Source organism: Megascapheus bottae, chromosome X (genome assembly GCF_031878675.1).
Source record: "Megascapheus bottae isolate mThoBot1 chromosome X, mThoBot2.hap1, whole genome shotgun sequence".
NCBI lineage: Eukaryota > Metazoa > Chordata > Mammalia > Rodentia > Geomyidae > Megascapheus > Megascapheus bottae.
The window spans coordinates 48,662,545-48,678,260 of NC_143547.1; the positions used below are offsets into that span (position 1 = coordinate 48,662,545).

General features: G+C 39.3%; 1 protein-coding gene across 1 annotated transcript in view; it reads right to left on the reverse strand.

Moving 5' to 3' along the window:
- Chic1 (cysteine rich hydrophobic domain 1) overlaps window positions 1–15,716 on the reverse strand; it is a 47,432-nt gene that overhangs the window by 21,780 nt on the left and 9,936 nt on the right. Inside the window, exon 3 of the mRNA XM_090327249.1 lies at window positions 6,400–6,555. Within this exon, the coding sequence (XP_090183375.1) occupies window positions 6,400–6,555 (156 nt within the window). The remainder of the gene's footprint in view (window positions 1–6,399; window positions 6,556–15,716) is intronic.

Here is a 15,716-nt window from a genome sequence, read left to right on the forward strand (position 1 = left end):
AAAATCAGATACACTACTATCAATTTTATAGAAATAAAATTTGTAAGAGACGAATAAGAACTATTGAAGACTGACAAACTATAAAGCCTAGATGAAATGGACATATTCTTAGGATTGACTCATGTAGAAACAGAAAATCTGAATAAACCTGTAAGAAGGCTGAATGAGTCATCAAAATCTACCAAGAAAAAAAATCCTAAGAACAAATAATTTCACTAGTATATATGAATACTAATCGTGTGTGTGTGTGTGCCTGTTTGCCCATATGTACTAGGGCTTAAATTCAGGGCCTGTCAGCTTTTTCGATCAGGGCTGGAGGACTACCACTTGAGTCACATCTCCATTTCTGGCTTTTTGCTGGTTAACTGGAGATAAGGGTCTCATGGACTCAGGGGCTGGGAGTTTGGCCTAGTGGTAACAGTGCTTGCCTAGCATGCACGAAGACCTGGCTTTGATTCCTTGGTACCACATACACAGGGGGAAAAAAAGCTGGAAATGGTGCTGTGGCTCAAGTGGTAGAGCTCTAGCGTTGAGAAAGTCCAAGGACAGTGCTCAGGCCCTGAGTTCAAGGCCCAGACTGGCAATAAAAAAAAGTTTCACAAAAGGTGCATGGTATCCTTAATATGTGGCTATTAAATCCAAAGAGTACAAAGCGAGGACTCAATATCTGCATACCCAAAGCTATGGACATGGTAATGGAAATATAAACATAACTATATAGACATAAAAACCTATGACTCTATAGACATAATGTTTTATTTCATAAATTAATATGTTTCTATGACATACAAACCCTTAGCCTAATTTTGATTAAGTTCTAAATACTAAGTCCCAGTGATTGTAAATAGAGATTCCCTCCTTGAACACTTGTTTGTTAAACTTGTCATTTAAAATATGATGTAAAAATCAACGTTAATAAATTCTCTAATAAAAAAATGAAAAAAAAGAGTTTCATGGACACTTCTGCCTGGGATGACTTTGAATCTTGATTCTTAGATCACCATCATTTTCTTGTATATTGCTATAGCCTAATGATTCAATTCCTTACAAGTTAAAAGGTTTAGCCAAGTGTCAGTGGTTCACTCCTGTAATTCTAGCTGCTCAGGAGGCTAATTTCTGAGAATCATGGTTTGATGCCATTCTGGACAGGAAAGCCTATAAGACTCTTATCTTCCAGTTAACTGCCACAAAAACCAGAAGTGGAGCTGAGGCTCAAGTGGCAGACCACCATTCAGCCTTAAGCAAAAAAGCTCAAGGACAGTGCCAAGTATTGGCACGCCTGCAACCATTCTCTCTCCCTTCCCCCACCTCACCAAACAACCTTAAAAAGGTTCAAAGACAGTGTAGGAAAGGAAGGCTATGACTAAGTTGTAATTGCTTATGCATGCTGTCTTTGCCTAAGCACACAGACTGTCTACTTCTTGAAAAAAGTAAATCGATGGCCTAAATGAAGATTACATGTAATTTGTGTTAAGTCTCAGCAAGTTGTCTCTCATTATATAAAGGCTGATTTTCTTTTCCATTTGACATAATATATAGATGGAACTCTTGTTTTTATCCCTTCCCTTCTCTCCCTCCTTCCCCCATCTCTCTTCCTCTCTCTCTCTCCATCTCTCTCCCTCCCTCTTTTTCTTTCTCTCTCCCCTTCCTTCCTTTCTTTTTTCTTTCTCTCTTTTTCTCTTTCTTTCTTTCTTCTTTTTTTTCTTTTGTGCAGGTCTTGGGGCTTTAACTCAGGGCCTGGACACTGTCCCTGAGCTTCTTATTATTTTGAATAATTTTTTTGCTCAAGATTAGTACTCTACCACTTGAACCACAGTGCCATTTCTGGCTTTTCTGTTTATGCGGTGCTGAGGAATTGAACCCAGGGCTTCATGCATGCTAGGCAAGCATTCTACCACTAAGCCATATTCCCAGCCTTCTATCCTTTTCTTTTTAAAATTAGATACAAAAGCAAGGAAACAAATGTGACAGAGAATTATAAGCTTTATCCCTAAAACAAAATCACATTCATAGCTGGACACTGGTGGGTCAAGCCTGTAATTGTTGTTACTCAGGAGGCTGAGTAAGATCTGAGGATTGAGGTTCAAAGCCAAATAGCACAGACAAACTCTAAAGACTCATCACCCATTACTCAGCAAAAAGCTGGAAGTGGAGGTATGGCTCAAGTGGTTAAAGCACTTCTCTTGAGCACAGAAAGCCAAGTGAGAACATAAGGCCCTTTATTCAAGCCCCAGTACCTGTACCAAAAAATAATATTCATATTGTGAGAAAGTAAACAGCTTCTTTTTTATTTTTTATTTTTGCCAGTCCAGGGCTTGAGCTGAGGGCCTGAGCACTGTCCTTGCACTTTCTCAAGGCTAGAGCTCTACCTCTTGAGCCTCAGCACCACTTCCGGCTATTTTTCTACGTATGTGGTACTGAGGAATCGAACCCAGGTCAATGTGCAGGCTAGGCAAGCACTATACCACTAGGCCAAACTCCTGGCCAACAGCTTCTTTTTTTTTTTACTATCTCCCCAGTTTATCAAGTATTATAGTACAAAAGGAAAAGGTTAAATGAATTTCAGGCTTTAAGGGTGGGATTAGGTAGCGAGCCTGGTCTCACTGATGTTTCAGTGGTAGATCAGATAAGTGGCAACCCTAATTTCATACACCATGTTGCTATGGGAATTCCCACCAGAGCCCAAAGTTATTTAAGGGAGCTCAAATTAGGAAGCAATAACAGAGGTATATAGGTTATTTAACTGAATTTTACTTCTTTCCCTTTGTGTACAAAAAAGCTAGGAGGTGCCTTAAATCTCATCATCATCACTACCACCTTTATAGGTGAGGACACTGAGTGCCTTTCACAAGGTTACCAGGTTGTGCTTAAGATTTCATGGTGTACTGCAGTGTTGACAGTATGGCATGTGCAAAAATCAGGGACCATGTACTAATGTGCCTACAGAGCAAGACAAAGAAGGTAATGCTGAGTGGGTTTGTGGTGAACAAGAAGCGCTGTGTCCTACTTTAAAAGCAGCCTCCATTCAGATGGAACCAATTGCTGACAGACAGGTATGTGGATCTAGTACTGCCAGAACTTTAGATTTTATGAGAGGCTGGTTAGCACACATTTCCGTTTTACTCATTTATTATTTTATTCCTTTGTAGTGATGGGAATCAAACCTCAGGCTGTATACATGCTATGCAAGCGCTCTACCACCGAGCTATACCCCAGACTCAATACTCTGATTTTTAAATGCTGGTAGTTGATTTAAATATTTAAAAACAGACTGAACTGGGGCTGGGAGTTTGGCCTAGTGGTAGAGTGCTTGCCTAGCATGCACAAAGACCCAGGTTCGATTCCTTGGTACCACATACTTAGAAAAAGCCAGAAGTGGTGCTGAGGCTCAAGTGGTAGAGTTCTAGCCTTGAGAAAAATCCAAGGACAGTAGTGCTCAGGCCCTGAGCTTAAGCCCAGGACTGGCAAAATCAAAATAAAAAAAAAAACAAAAAACAAAAACAGATTGAACTGTATTCTGCCCCTTGAATGTCAGCTTGAAAAATCTATGCTAAATTATCTTTTTTAAAAACAGCTGAAATAGGGCTGGGAATTTGGCCTTGTAGTAGAGTGCTTGCCTAGCATGCATGAAGACCCGGGTTCGATTCCTCGGTACCACATACATAGAAAAAAAAGCCAGAAGTGGTACTGCGGCTCAAGTGGTAGAGGTCTTGTTAGGTCTGCCTGAGAGAAATGATTCCTTCCCTTGGCATTTTCCTGTGCACTCTGGAAATCCCTGCCCAGACTGTAACCCTGGCAATTGGCATGTCCCCCAGTGGGAGGTCCCCCAGTCTGAAGTAATTCTTCATCCTCTGAGGTCATATCCGATTCTGCTGTGGCCACACTCCTCCCCCCTATATAATCTCTCACCTCCGGCCATAAGGCCTCTTTCTTCCGCCTGACTCCATCTTGTGCGGCTGTAGGTCTGTTTTCTCTCTCTTTCTCTCTCTCAATAAACCTTCGCCTCTTAAACTGCGTGGAGTTTCCTTTCGGCAAACCTTACAGGTCTAGCCTTGAGAAAGGCCAAGGACAGTGCTCTGGCCCTGAGTTCAGTCCCCATGACTGGCAAAAACAACAACAAGAAAAACACCCCCCCCCAAAAAAAAATCCCAGCTGAAATATTAGTGAATGAAGATATACTAGTATTTCAACTTCAGTATAAAATCTCTCTCTCTCTCTCTCTCTCTCTCTCTCTCTCTCTCTCTCTCTCTCTCTCTCTCTCTCTCTCTCTCTCTCTCTCTCTCTCTCTCCTTGGGCTGAAAGTCAGGGCCTGGGTGCTCTCCTGGAGCCTTTTGTGCTCAAGGCACTCTATCACTTGAGCCATAGCTTCATTTTGAGCTTTATGGTGGTTAATTGGAGGTAAGAGTCTCAGGGACTTTCCTGCCCAGGCTGATTTCAAACCATGATCCTCAGATCTTAGCCTCCTGAGTAGCTAGGATTACAGACACAAGCCACTAGCGCTTGGCTTCAGTATGAACTCTTAGTTCACTGAAGTAATATAGCTATGATAGGAAGGGATCCTGTCATCAATATTATCACAATTTCCATTGATCATTCTATTAGAATACTCATAGGGAATGAAATAATTGAAAAAAGTTCCCTATTGCAGGCTCAGTGGCATTAATAAACAGGCAAAACACAAATAGATCATCAAAGAAAACGATCCTGGATAGCAACAACAGCAGAAAAATGCAACCTTGTTTTCAAGTATCTCACATTGGCTGTATTTACATGATAGGAAATCCAAATGATGATTAATTCACATTGAGGCTTTTGAAAAATGCAGTGGGAGGAAGTTATTGATTGTAACATTTAAAAGTAAGATTATGATTATGACAAGCAAAGAGAAATTTATGCTGTCAACTTTTTCTTATAGAAAACAACTTGAGAATAATTTTATGTGCTTTGATCAACAAATTAAGCTATGTAAAGTAAAGCTATGACCTAGTGGTGGCTATCAAGGGAGTCAATATAATGCTCAACTTTTCATTAAAAAAGTCACAGGGTTGTAAATATTTTATTAGTTGTTTTTTTGAAGTAGAGATGGAAGAAGATAGGAAAAATGGAGAGAGAAAAAAGTGTTTTGGGAGAGAGGACTCAATATTTGCATACCTAATCCTATGGACATGGTATTGAAAATATAACTACACAGACATAAAAACCTATGACTCTATAAGCATAATGTTTTATTTCATAAATTAATATGTATCTATGATATATAAACCCTTAGCCTAATTTTGATTATGTTCTATAAACTAAGTGCCAGTGATTGTATATAGAGGTTCCCTTCTTGAACACTTGTTTGTTAAACATGTCATTTGAAATATGATGTAAAAAACAATGTTAATAAATTCTTTAATAAAAAATTTTAAAAAGTGTTTTGGGACTATTTTTTTATCTTAGTGAACAATTGTACCTTTTGTTATTTTTCTATAAGGTGCTTATAATTCTGAATCTGATATATAGACTAATTATTATTTAAACGTTTAAACAAAATCATTAATGTAGAACTGGGAAAAGAACTCCATATAAAATCAATATTTTCCTCATTGGCTTCAATTATATGGGAGAAAACTTTCTCAAGACAAAAACAGAATTTTTAAAGTATTCATTCAAATGTTTGGTTAACTGTTATTAATTGTCACTTATAACTGTCACTTATAAACCTATGTTGTAAAAACCATTTTGGTTAAACAGAAAACTAACAGTTGTAACTACCACTTTCTCTGAGAGGGAGCATTTCAACCTAATAGAAAACCTATGATTGGTTCAAACATCTTTTATTTGCACAATAGACTGTACCATGTTTGGTACAAGCAAGAGGGGACTCTTATGATTGGTGCAGACTTCCCTTTATAGATATATAAACAGATTCAGTCAATTCACTTTATGTGCAGCTAGGAAAAATGAAATTATAAAGAACACATCAGTCTTATGTTCATGATGCAACTAATTCTGTGCTATGTTTGAATGGTATTATAACAAGTTCAGAAAGAGCACTCCTCCCACCCAACTTTGTAGGTTACATTTTCTTCTGTCTTCCTTTAGGACAGAGGCAGTTTAGCTTTGAAATATTTTAAGTCATAGCTTCTTTAAAAAAATAAACAGTCTACCTACATTTATATTTATTTAAGCATATCAAGTACATTGCCCTTACTGAATATGATGGAAACTCATATGAAGTGATAAGTTGTATAACAGTTGGACAAATGACTTAATCGTCCCTTAGTTTTCAACTCTAAAATAAGGACGGCATTGTTATGGGAATTAAATAAATCAAAGTATACAGAAACAGCCTGGAACATGAGTAGTTAGTAAGTATCAGTTCTTACTGTTATACAATAGGATGGTTATACTCACTCTTTTGTTGAGACAAATAACAGGCCACAGACTGCAACCCAGTGTGCAACAGCAGCAGAGACATCCACAGAGCAGCCACTTCACATTGACTGGGAGTGCCTTTTTCAAACATGCATTCACACGGCCGATGCTGGTCTTAAATTCTTCTGGGGCCACCTATAATAAGGGTACTGTCTTTAACAATTTTGGGGCAGTTTCACATTATTTACCTTGAATCCTAAGGAACATGCTTATTACAATTGTAAATGTCTCAATGTATTTCTTTCCCTTCTGTCCCAAAAATATGTATCATATTCTTGGAAGACGTCAGAAAGTAAAACAATAGGAATGAGGGGCATGGAGTATCTGCCTAGCAAGTGCAAAGTCCGGAATTTAAAATCCCAGTTCCCTTCAAAAATGGTAAGATGATATATTAGGCTAGTATGTAGTTCAGTAAAACAATATCATTTCATGTTCACAGAACTTAGCTTAATATTCACAAACATCTTCTGATCAATAATAAAATGTCAGCAATAAGCAATATGGTAAAGGATATCCATCAAGCAGTTTTGTAACCAAATATTGCCATAAAAGCAACATTGTTCATAGACTTCAGGTGCCCTGACTTAAAGTTGAATAAGACTGAAATAGTAAGTGGAAAATAAAGACCCATATACCACCAGTGAAAATATAATTAAAATTAGGCTTTGATAATACTTCTAAATTACATGTGTGTGTGTGTGTGTGTGTGTGTGTGCACGCGTGCCACTCTTAGGGCTTGAACTAAGAATCTAGGTACTGTCCATTACATTGTTTGCTTAAGGCTAGTTCTCTTCCATTTGAGCCCACATTCCCACTTCTGGCTTTGAGGTGATTAACTGAGATTGAGTCTCATGGACTTGCTTGGGTTGGCTTTGAATTACAATCCTCTGGTCTCAGCCTCTTGAGTATCTTGGTTTACAGGCATGAGCCACCAGTGCCTATCTGGATTACATGTTTTTGGGGTGGTTATGAAGCTTGAACTCAGGGCCTGACATTGTCCCTCAGCTCTTTCACTCAAGGGCAACATTCTACAACTTTGAGCCACAACACCACTTCCGGTTTTTGAGTGGTTAATTGGGGATAAGAGTCTCTCAGGGATGTTTCTGGCCAGGTTGGCTTCGAATCATGATCCTCAGATCTCAGCCTCCTGAGTAGCTAGGATTACCAGCATTACAAGTGCCTGGCTTTGATTACTTTTATGTTTTTTTCCCCTTCCAGTTCTCAGCCTTTTATTTTTTTCACTCAGAAAACTCCACCACATACCAACTCAGAATATTAATCCAGTTAGGTAAATATAGTATTGGATTGCTTTTTTTTCAGTTCCTGGGCTTGAACTCAAGGCCTAGGCACTGTCCTTGGACACTTTTTGCTCAAGGCTGGTCCTCTGTCACTTGAGCCACAGTACCACTTCCAGCTTTTTCTGTGTACGTGGTGCCAAGGAATCAAACCCAGGGCTTTGTGCATGCTACGTGAACACTACCACTAGGCTATGCTCCTAGCCCTTGGATTACTTTTAAAGGCAACTTTAAAAGTTTTCTCCCTGGCAAATTTGTAAAAATGAATTTAAGGCTTGTCATTATTGGCAGGGAAATACTATACTAACAAAATATAATGCCTAATAGTTACATTCAAAAGTTTTAATACTCAGCACAAATTGGAATCATAACTTCAGTAAAATTTGATAGTCATTAAATATACAGATTTAATATTTTTAGTTGCTACCTCTGTGTTCCTGGAAGTGACCAATTGTGTCTCACTATAACCAAAGTCAATTCAACGACACAAGCATGACCTGCACAATTAGATTTATACCAGAAATTCTGTCTGAAGGTTAAGCAAAGGTATACTAAAAAGTTTTCTTTATGTTAAATCACATTTCTGGATCTCCAAAATGATTCTCTTATATTTGCAAAGCTGCCAGACTAAAATTCACGAGAAAGTTTTAGTATCTGGCTGTGAAAACAAAGTATCTGTTATTGTTAGGAAAAATAAGCTGCTGTAAAATAAAAGCCCAGTACTATGTTAAGTATCACAAACAACACAGCTTTACTGTACCAAATCAAATAACCAGACTAGAGAAATCAATTACCTTTTTCATTTTTAATAGTGATAGAGCCAACATTACAGAACATTTGTATTATCAGATGCTGTAAAGATACAGAAACATTCAGCATTAACATGATTAAAACATCAAGTACATAATTTTTATTAGAACTATTTATATCACTCAATAAGGTTAAATTTTTTTGGCTCACGAATCTCATGTTTGACCTATCTATCAATGGTTGTAAAATTGTAAAGCCCATAGGGCTGGGAGTTTGGCCTAGTGGTAGAGTGCTTGAGTGCTTGCCTAGCAGGTACAAGGTCCTTGGTTCCATTTCTCAGTACCACATAAACAGAAAAATATGGAAACGGTGCTGTGGCTCAAGTGGCAAAGCGCTAGCCATGAGCAAAAAGTGTCCAAGGACAGTGCCCAGGCCCTGAGTTCAAGTCCCAGGACTGGCAAAAAAAATTGTAAAGCTCAAAACTTGGTTTATATGAAACAAGTAAATGAATTTTATTCTCCACCTGGACTGTTAGCAAGATGACACAATGAAAACTACTGCACATATTTAACAAAAATGTAGGAAGTTAGCTGGGTGCTATGGCTCATGCCTGTAATCCTAGCTACTCAGGCGGCTGAGATCTGAGAATCAAGGTTCAAAGCCAGCCCAGGCACTAAAAAACGTGATTCTTATCTTCAATTAATCACTAGAAATGGGAAGTGGGGCTGTGGCTCAAGGGGTAGGGTGGTAGCCTTGAGCTGAAGAGCTCAGGGACAACCGCCAGGTCCAGAGTCCAAGCCCCATGAACCACACATACACACAAAAATAGTAAGTTAAAACCTGTCTTCTCTAATGGGAAGGGAGCAGATGAATAGAGGAGGGAGGGAGGTGAATATAATCAAAATACTGTATATACATGTGTAAAAATGGAACGAGGCAACTTGATGAGACTGGTCTGAGAAGTGAGAATGGGAGCAAGAAGAATGATCAAGGAGTGATTATGATCAAGAAGCATTGTATGGGCCGGGAGTTTGGCCTAGTGGTTAAAGTGCTTGCCTAGCATGCGCGAAGACCTGGGTTCGATTCCTCGGTACCACATACATACAAAAAAGCTGGAAGTGGTGCTGAGGCTCAAGTGGTAGAGCTCTAGCCTTGAGAAAGTCCAAGGACAGTGCTCAGGCCCTGAGCTCAAGCCCAGGACTGGCAAAAAAAAAACTGGAAGTGGTGCGGTGGCTCAAGAGTTAGGGTAGTAGTCTTGAGCTAAAGAGCTCAGGGACAACACCCAGGCCAAGGGATAGGGTGGTAGCCTTGAGCTGAAGAGCTCTTCTAGGACAGCGCCCAGGCCTGGGCTTTAAAAAAGAGGCCAAGAGGGGCTGGGAGTTTGGCCTAGTGGTTGAGTGCTGACCTAGCATGCACAAAGCCCCGGGTTTGATTCCTCAGTTCCATATATACATAGAAAAGGCCAGAAATGGTGCTGTGGCTCAAGTGGTAGAGCCCTAGCCTTGAGAAGACCCAAGGACAGTGCTTAGGCCCTGAGTTCATGGCCCAGGACTGTCAAAAAAAAAAAAAAGAGGCCAGGATTGTCTTTGGAAAAAAACAAAACAAAACAAAACCACCCTGTATTTTAACAGTAAAAGTAATAAAATCAAGGTATAGGCATAGGAAATTAGACTTGGCTAGCTCTCAATTTTATACAATGTAAAAGAAATGTTCAGCTAACTACAGAATCGAGTTAATAACTTTACACTCATTCGCTTCTATCTAACTGACCATTTCTAGTACTGAAAGTTAGCTGGAAACGCCTCACTTTCTAGCTGACCCATAAGTTCTAAAGAAACATTTCATTCCTATTCACTCTCTTGGAAAGAAAAAAGAAAACCACATCATAACGGTGGGTGAAAGGGTAATAATATTTTTAAATGGGATGCAGGAGACTCTACAAACACAAGAAAATCTAAGCAAACTCCAGCAGAACTTATTTGCCTCCTTTAGTTGTGGAGAACACAACCCTATCAAATCTCTTGTCATATTGGGTCACAATAGAAAAGGTCAGTTTTTATGGTTTACAATTCCCAACGCTGCACACTAATTTCCTTATAACACCATTCAAGATGAGAGCCAGAAACTTTAAGTTCCTTTCTAAAATTCTGTGATTCTCTCATTTTTCTGCTCCCCAGAATCTGTGTGCTCTTACCTGCTTGATATTCCTTATCATGAGAGGACTCACCTTTAGTGAAACAGAAAAGAAATATTTTTTCCATACTTTTAATAAAAAGGTTACTTTACATGTTAAGTATTTACATAAATGAAGCAAAAATTAATACCGAGCCACAGAGCTTGTCAAATGATCTTTTAGGTTTTTAGAGTTCATACAGACATAAAAGCTACCTAGAATCTAATTCATGCTGGATGAATAATTTTATAAGGGGCAGATTTTATTTCCTATTTTTTGTTATTGCACACATTCATTCATTTTCAAAACAGTTTCAGGGTCTGGGAGTTTGGCCCAGTGGTAGAGTGCTTGCCTAGCATGCACGAAGACCAGGGTTCAATTCCTTTCACATTCATATAAGATCTTTTCCTTGTTAAACCAGAAAACCGTTTTGGTAACCTAAACTGACATATCCAAATAAAACAGTATTTCCTGGAGAAAATTTTTCTCATTAAATCAAAGAAAAATAAGAGTAAAACTAATCTTTAAACAATGTGTCTATTAAAAATCAATACAGTCAAGGGTGAAAGGTTTAGCTCAGCAGTAGAGCACATCCTGTACTCACCCAGAGGCCTGAGTTTGATCTACAAAACCAAAATAAATAAAGGGCTACATGCAGGTGGCTCATGCTTGTATTCCTAGCTAATCAGGAGACTAAGATCTGAGGATCACAGTTCAAAGCTAGCTCAAACAGGAAAGTCCATGAGACTCTTTTCTCTAATTAACCACTAAAAAGTTGGAAAGGGAGCTGTGGCTCAATTCTAGAACACTAGCTTTGACCAAAAAAGCTCGGGGATAGATAGCATTTAGACCCAGGATTCAAGCCCTAGGACTGGCACCCTCCACCCCAAAAGATGAAGTCAATATTAAAGCTGGTAAATTTTCTACTGAAGAAATTTAAGTTCTTTTAGTGAAGAGATTGATTTTTTTAAATTTTAATTTTGCAGTGACCATGGGTTTACCAATTTACTACTACTACTACTACTACTACTACTACTACTACTACTACTACTATTATTATGCCAGTCCTGGGGCATGAGCTTAGGGCCTGGGCACTGTCCTTGAGCTTTCTCAAGGCTGTCACTCTATTACTTGAGCCATAGCACCACTTCTGACTTTTTCTGTTTATGTGGTACTAAGGAATCGAATGCAGGGCTTTGTGTATGCTAGGCAAGCACTCTACCACTAGGTCACACTTCTAGCCCTACCAATATATTATTACTCAATAAGTAGTTCCATGATTATTCATTTGGGGAAAATATTTTAGATTAATTTATGTAAGACAAATGTAAGTCTAAGCTGATGCTACAATTGGTGAAGTATTTGAAATGATTAGCAAAGAGGCAGAAAAATCCTAGAGACTGAGGCTAAAGCCTCATAGCCACATATTTTAATGTATTAACTTTGCCAGGAACTATGCTTTTAATTCCTTGGCAGGATCTGACATACCTCAGAAGAGATAAAAAGGGCAAAGAGTCAAAAGGATAAATTAGTATGGGACCTAGAGTAAATTATTACTCAGATGAAGTGGCAAATACACTAGGACTGCGAATATCCTGTAACTCCTATATATGATCTCATTTAATCATTAGAAGACTGATTTAACTACCAATGACCATCTCATTTTTTACATAAGAACGTAGGCTTAGAAGTGATTTCTAGGACCATGAGAATAACCTACTGGTAGAGTGCTCACCTAGCATGCACGAAGCCCTAGGTTTGATTCCTTGGCAGCACATACACAGCTGGAATTGGAAGTGGTGCTGTGGCTCAAGTGGTAGAGTGCTAGCCTTGAGAAAGCCCAAGGACAGTGCTCAGGCCCTGAGTTCAAGCCACAGGACAGGCACACACACAAAAAAGAGTGATCTGCTCATTGCCACATAGCTGGGAAGTGACAGAATTTTGATTGCAACATAGATCCAAGTGCAAAACTTGTTTAACTTCTCGATTCTATGCTAAACAGGCTCCCACTTTTCAGGAGCAAAATGAAAGTAATGTCTAGGGCCTAGGAATGTGGCCTAGTGACAGAGTGCCTGGCTAAAATACACAAAGACCTGGGTTCAATTCCTCAGTACCAATACATAGAAAAGCTGGAAGTGGTGCTTGGCTCTAGTGGCAGAGCTCTAGCCTTGAGAAAACCCAAGGAAAGTACTCAGGCCCTGAGCCCAAGCCCAGGACTGGCAAAAAAAGAAGAAAAGAATGTATAAATTGTCTTTTTAGGGTTAAGTTAAATAAGATTTTTTTTCTGGTTAGTTTGGGGGCTTGAACTCTGGGCCTGGGCACTGTCCCTAAGTAATTCAGCTCAAGGCTACAGCCTTACCCCTAGAGCCACAGTGCCACTTCCGGTTTTCTGGAGGGTTAATTGATTATGTGGTACTGAGGAATCGAACCCGAGTCTTCATGCATGTTAGGCAAGCACTCTACCACTAGACCAAACTCCCAGCCGGAGTTTATCTTTTTTTTAATGTAAGTTTATCTGTATTGTGGAGAGTAAGGGAGAGCACGGAAATGGAGGGACAAAGGGTGAACACATGCAGCAGTGGCACTCCCTAGACACTATGTTGAAATGAACTATACAACTTGTGGGAGGTCAGGAGGGGAAAACTGGGAGAAATTGAGGGAAGAGGTGACACTGTCCAAAAAGCAATGTACTCGTTATGTGACTTATGTAGCTGTAAGTCCTCAGTTCATCACTTTTCCAATAACACAGAAAGAAAGTAGTATGGTTATAATTCCAGAATTAAAACAATATTAAAAACTGTCTTCAGGAAGTGACACTGTGGCTCAAGGGGGTAGGGTGGTAGCCTTGAGCTAAAGAGCTCAGGGACAACACCCAGGTCCAGAGTTCAGGCCCACAACTAACAAAAAAACCAATTTCATTAAATCATAGTATTAAAAAAAAAGTCTTCATCCTTATCTTTTCTTCTATCCACCTCATTCTCCTTTCCCATTCAACGCAATTAACTTGAGTTATTTTCATGTTTATTTTTCTACAACTGATTTATATATAAAATACAATTATCAGTGTGTGTATCTGTTATTTCTTTTTGTTTTTCTTTTTTTGTCAGTCGTGGGACTTGAACTCTGGGCCTGGGCACTGTCCCTGAGCTCTTCAGCTTAAGGCTAGCAACCGCTTGAACCACAGTGCCACTTCAGGTTTCCTGGTGATTAATTGGAGATAAGAGTCTCATGGACTTTTGTGCCTAGGCTGGCTTTGAACCTTGATCCTTAGATCTCAGCTTCCTGAGTAGCTAGGATTACAGGCATGAGCCACCAGCACCCATCTATGGTTCTTAAATATACTATACACATTGATTTATATCATGCTCTCCTACTGATTGATTGATTGATTGCCAGTCCTGGAACTTCAACTCAGGGCCTGGGCACTGTCTCTGAGCTCTTTTGTTCAAGGCTGGTGCTCTATCACTTGAGCCATATCTCCAGCTCAGGGTTTTTTGATGGGTTAATTGCAGATAAAGAGTCTCATACTGGCTCGGAGTGTGGCCTAGTGGTAGAGTGCTTGCTTAGCATGCAGGAAGCCCTGTGTTTGATTACTTGGTACCACATACACAGAAAAAGCTGGAAGAGGTGCTATGGCTCAAGTGGTAGAATGCTAGCCTTGAGAAAGTTCAAGGACAGTGCCCAGGCACTGAGTCCAAGCCCCAGGACTGACAAAAATATAAAAGAATCTCATATACTTTCTTCCCTTGAACTGGCTTTGGATCACGATTCTCAGATCTCAGCCTCCAGAGGAGCTAGAATTAAAGGTGTGAGACATTAGCACCTAACTTTATTTTTGTTTATTAATTTTTTGGCAGTACTGGGGGTTGAAGTTAGGGCATTATGCTTGCTAGGGAGGTGTTCTACCACTTGAGCAACTCCCCAAACCTCAGAATGACTTTAAACCATGACCCAAATCTATACTGACAAATAGTAACTGCTTATTTAAATGAAATAAAAAATCACATTATAGGCTTAAAATATTAAGAAAAGCATCATTTCTTTCATTTTCATTCTATTTTTAAAATATTTTAATTATCTTTAAGTAGTTGTATAAAGGAGTTGCCATTTACCAAAGCAGTTTATGAAGACAGTGCATCTTGATCAACATTCCTACCCTCTTCTCTTGTTTATCTTAATTTTAGGTTATGTATTGAATTTTTTTTGCCAGTTGTGGAGTTCAAACTCAGGGCTTGGGCACTGTCCTTGGACACTTTCTGCTCAAGGCTAGCACTCTGCCACTTGAGCCACAGCACCATTTCTGGCTTTTTCTGTGTATGTGGTTCTGAGGAATAAAACCCAGGGCTTCGTGCATGCTAGGCAAGCACTCTACCACTAGACCATGCTCCCAGCACCATGTACTGAATTTTTTTTAACAAGGCAGTTTATGCATACAATGCATCTTGATCCATGTCACCACTTCAACATCTTCACTCTCCCCAACTTTGACCCAGCCCTTCCCTTTATATTCTCAATTCTGTGGTTTATACAACACATTCTTGCCTGCATTCTCTCCCTTCCCCCCTTTTTTTGCCAGTCCTGGGGCTTGAACTCAGGGTCTGAGCACTGTCCTTGGGCATTCTCAAGGTTAGAGCTCTACCACTTGAGCCACAGCACCACTTTCGGCTTTTTTTCTATGTGTGTGGTACCTAGGAATCGAACCTGGATCTTCCTGCATGCTAGGCAAGCACTCTACCAGTAGGCCAAATTTCTGGCTCCCTTCCCCCTTTTTCCTTGGCCCCACTCTCTTTTTTTGCAAGTACCCATTCCCTGGTACTTAATTTGTTAGGCTATGACTTTGTTGTTATTTTCTTATTACCTATTATCATTTAAGCTACTCAAGCCTTCAGCTAATCATTTAGAGGTTATTGAGTATTTCCTTAATACTTTCTTCTATAGTTATTCAAGTAGCAAACAACTTTTTGTCTTAGGCAGAGCCTTCTTCTTTGGGCTTAGAAAGCATTTTTATAAGAGAATTTTCCAAATGTAGTTTCTTTACAAACTATATACAGTTAAGGTATAAAAATGATAGATTTTGT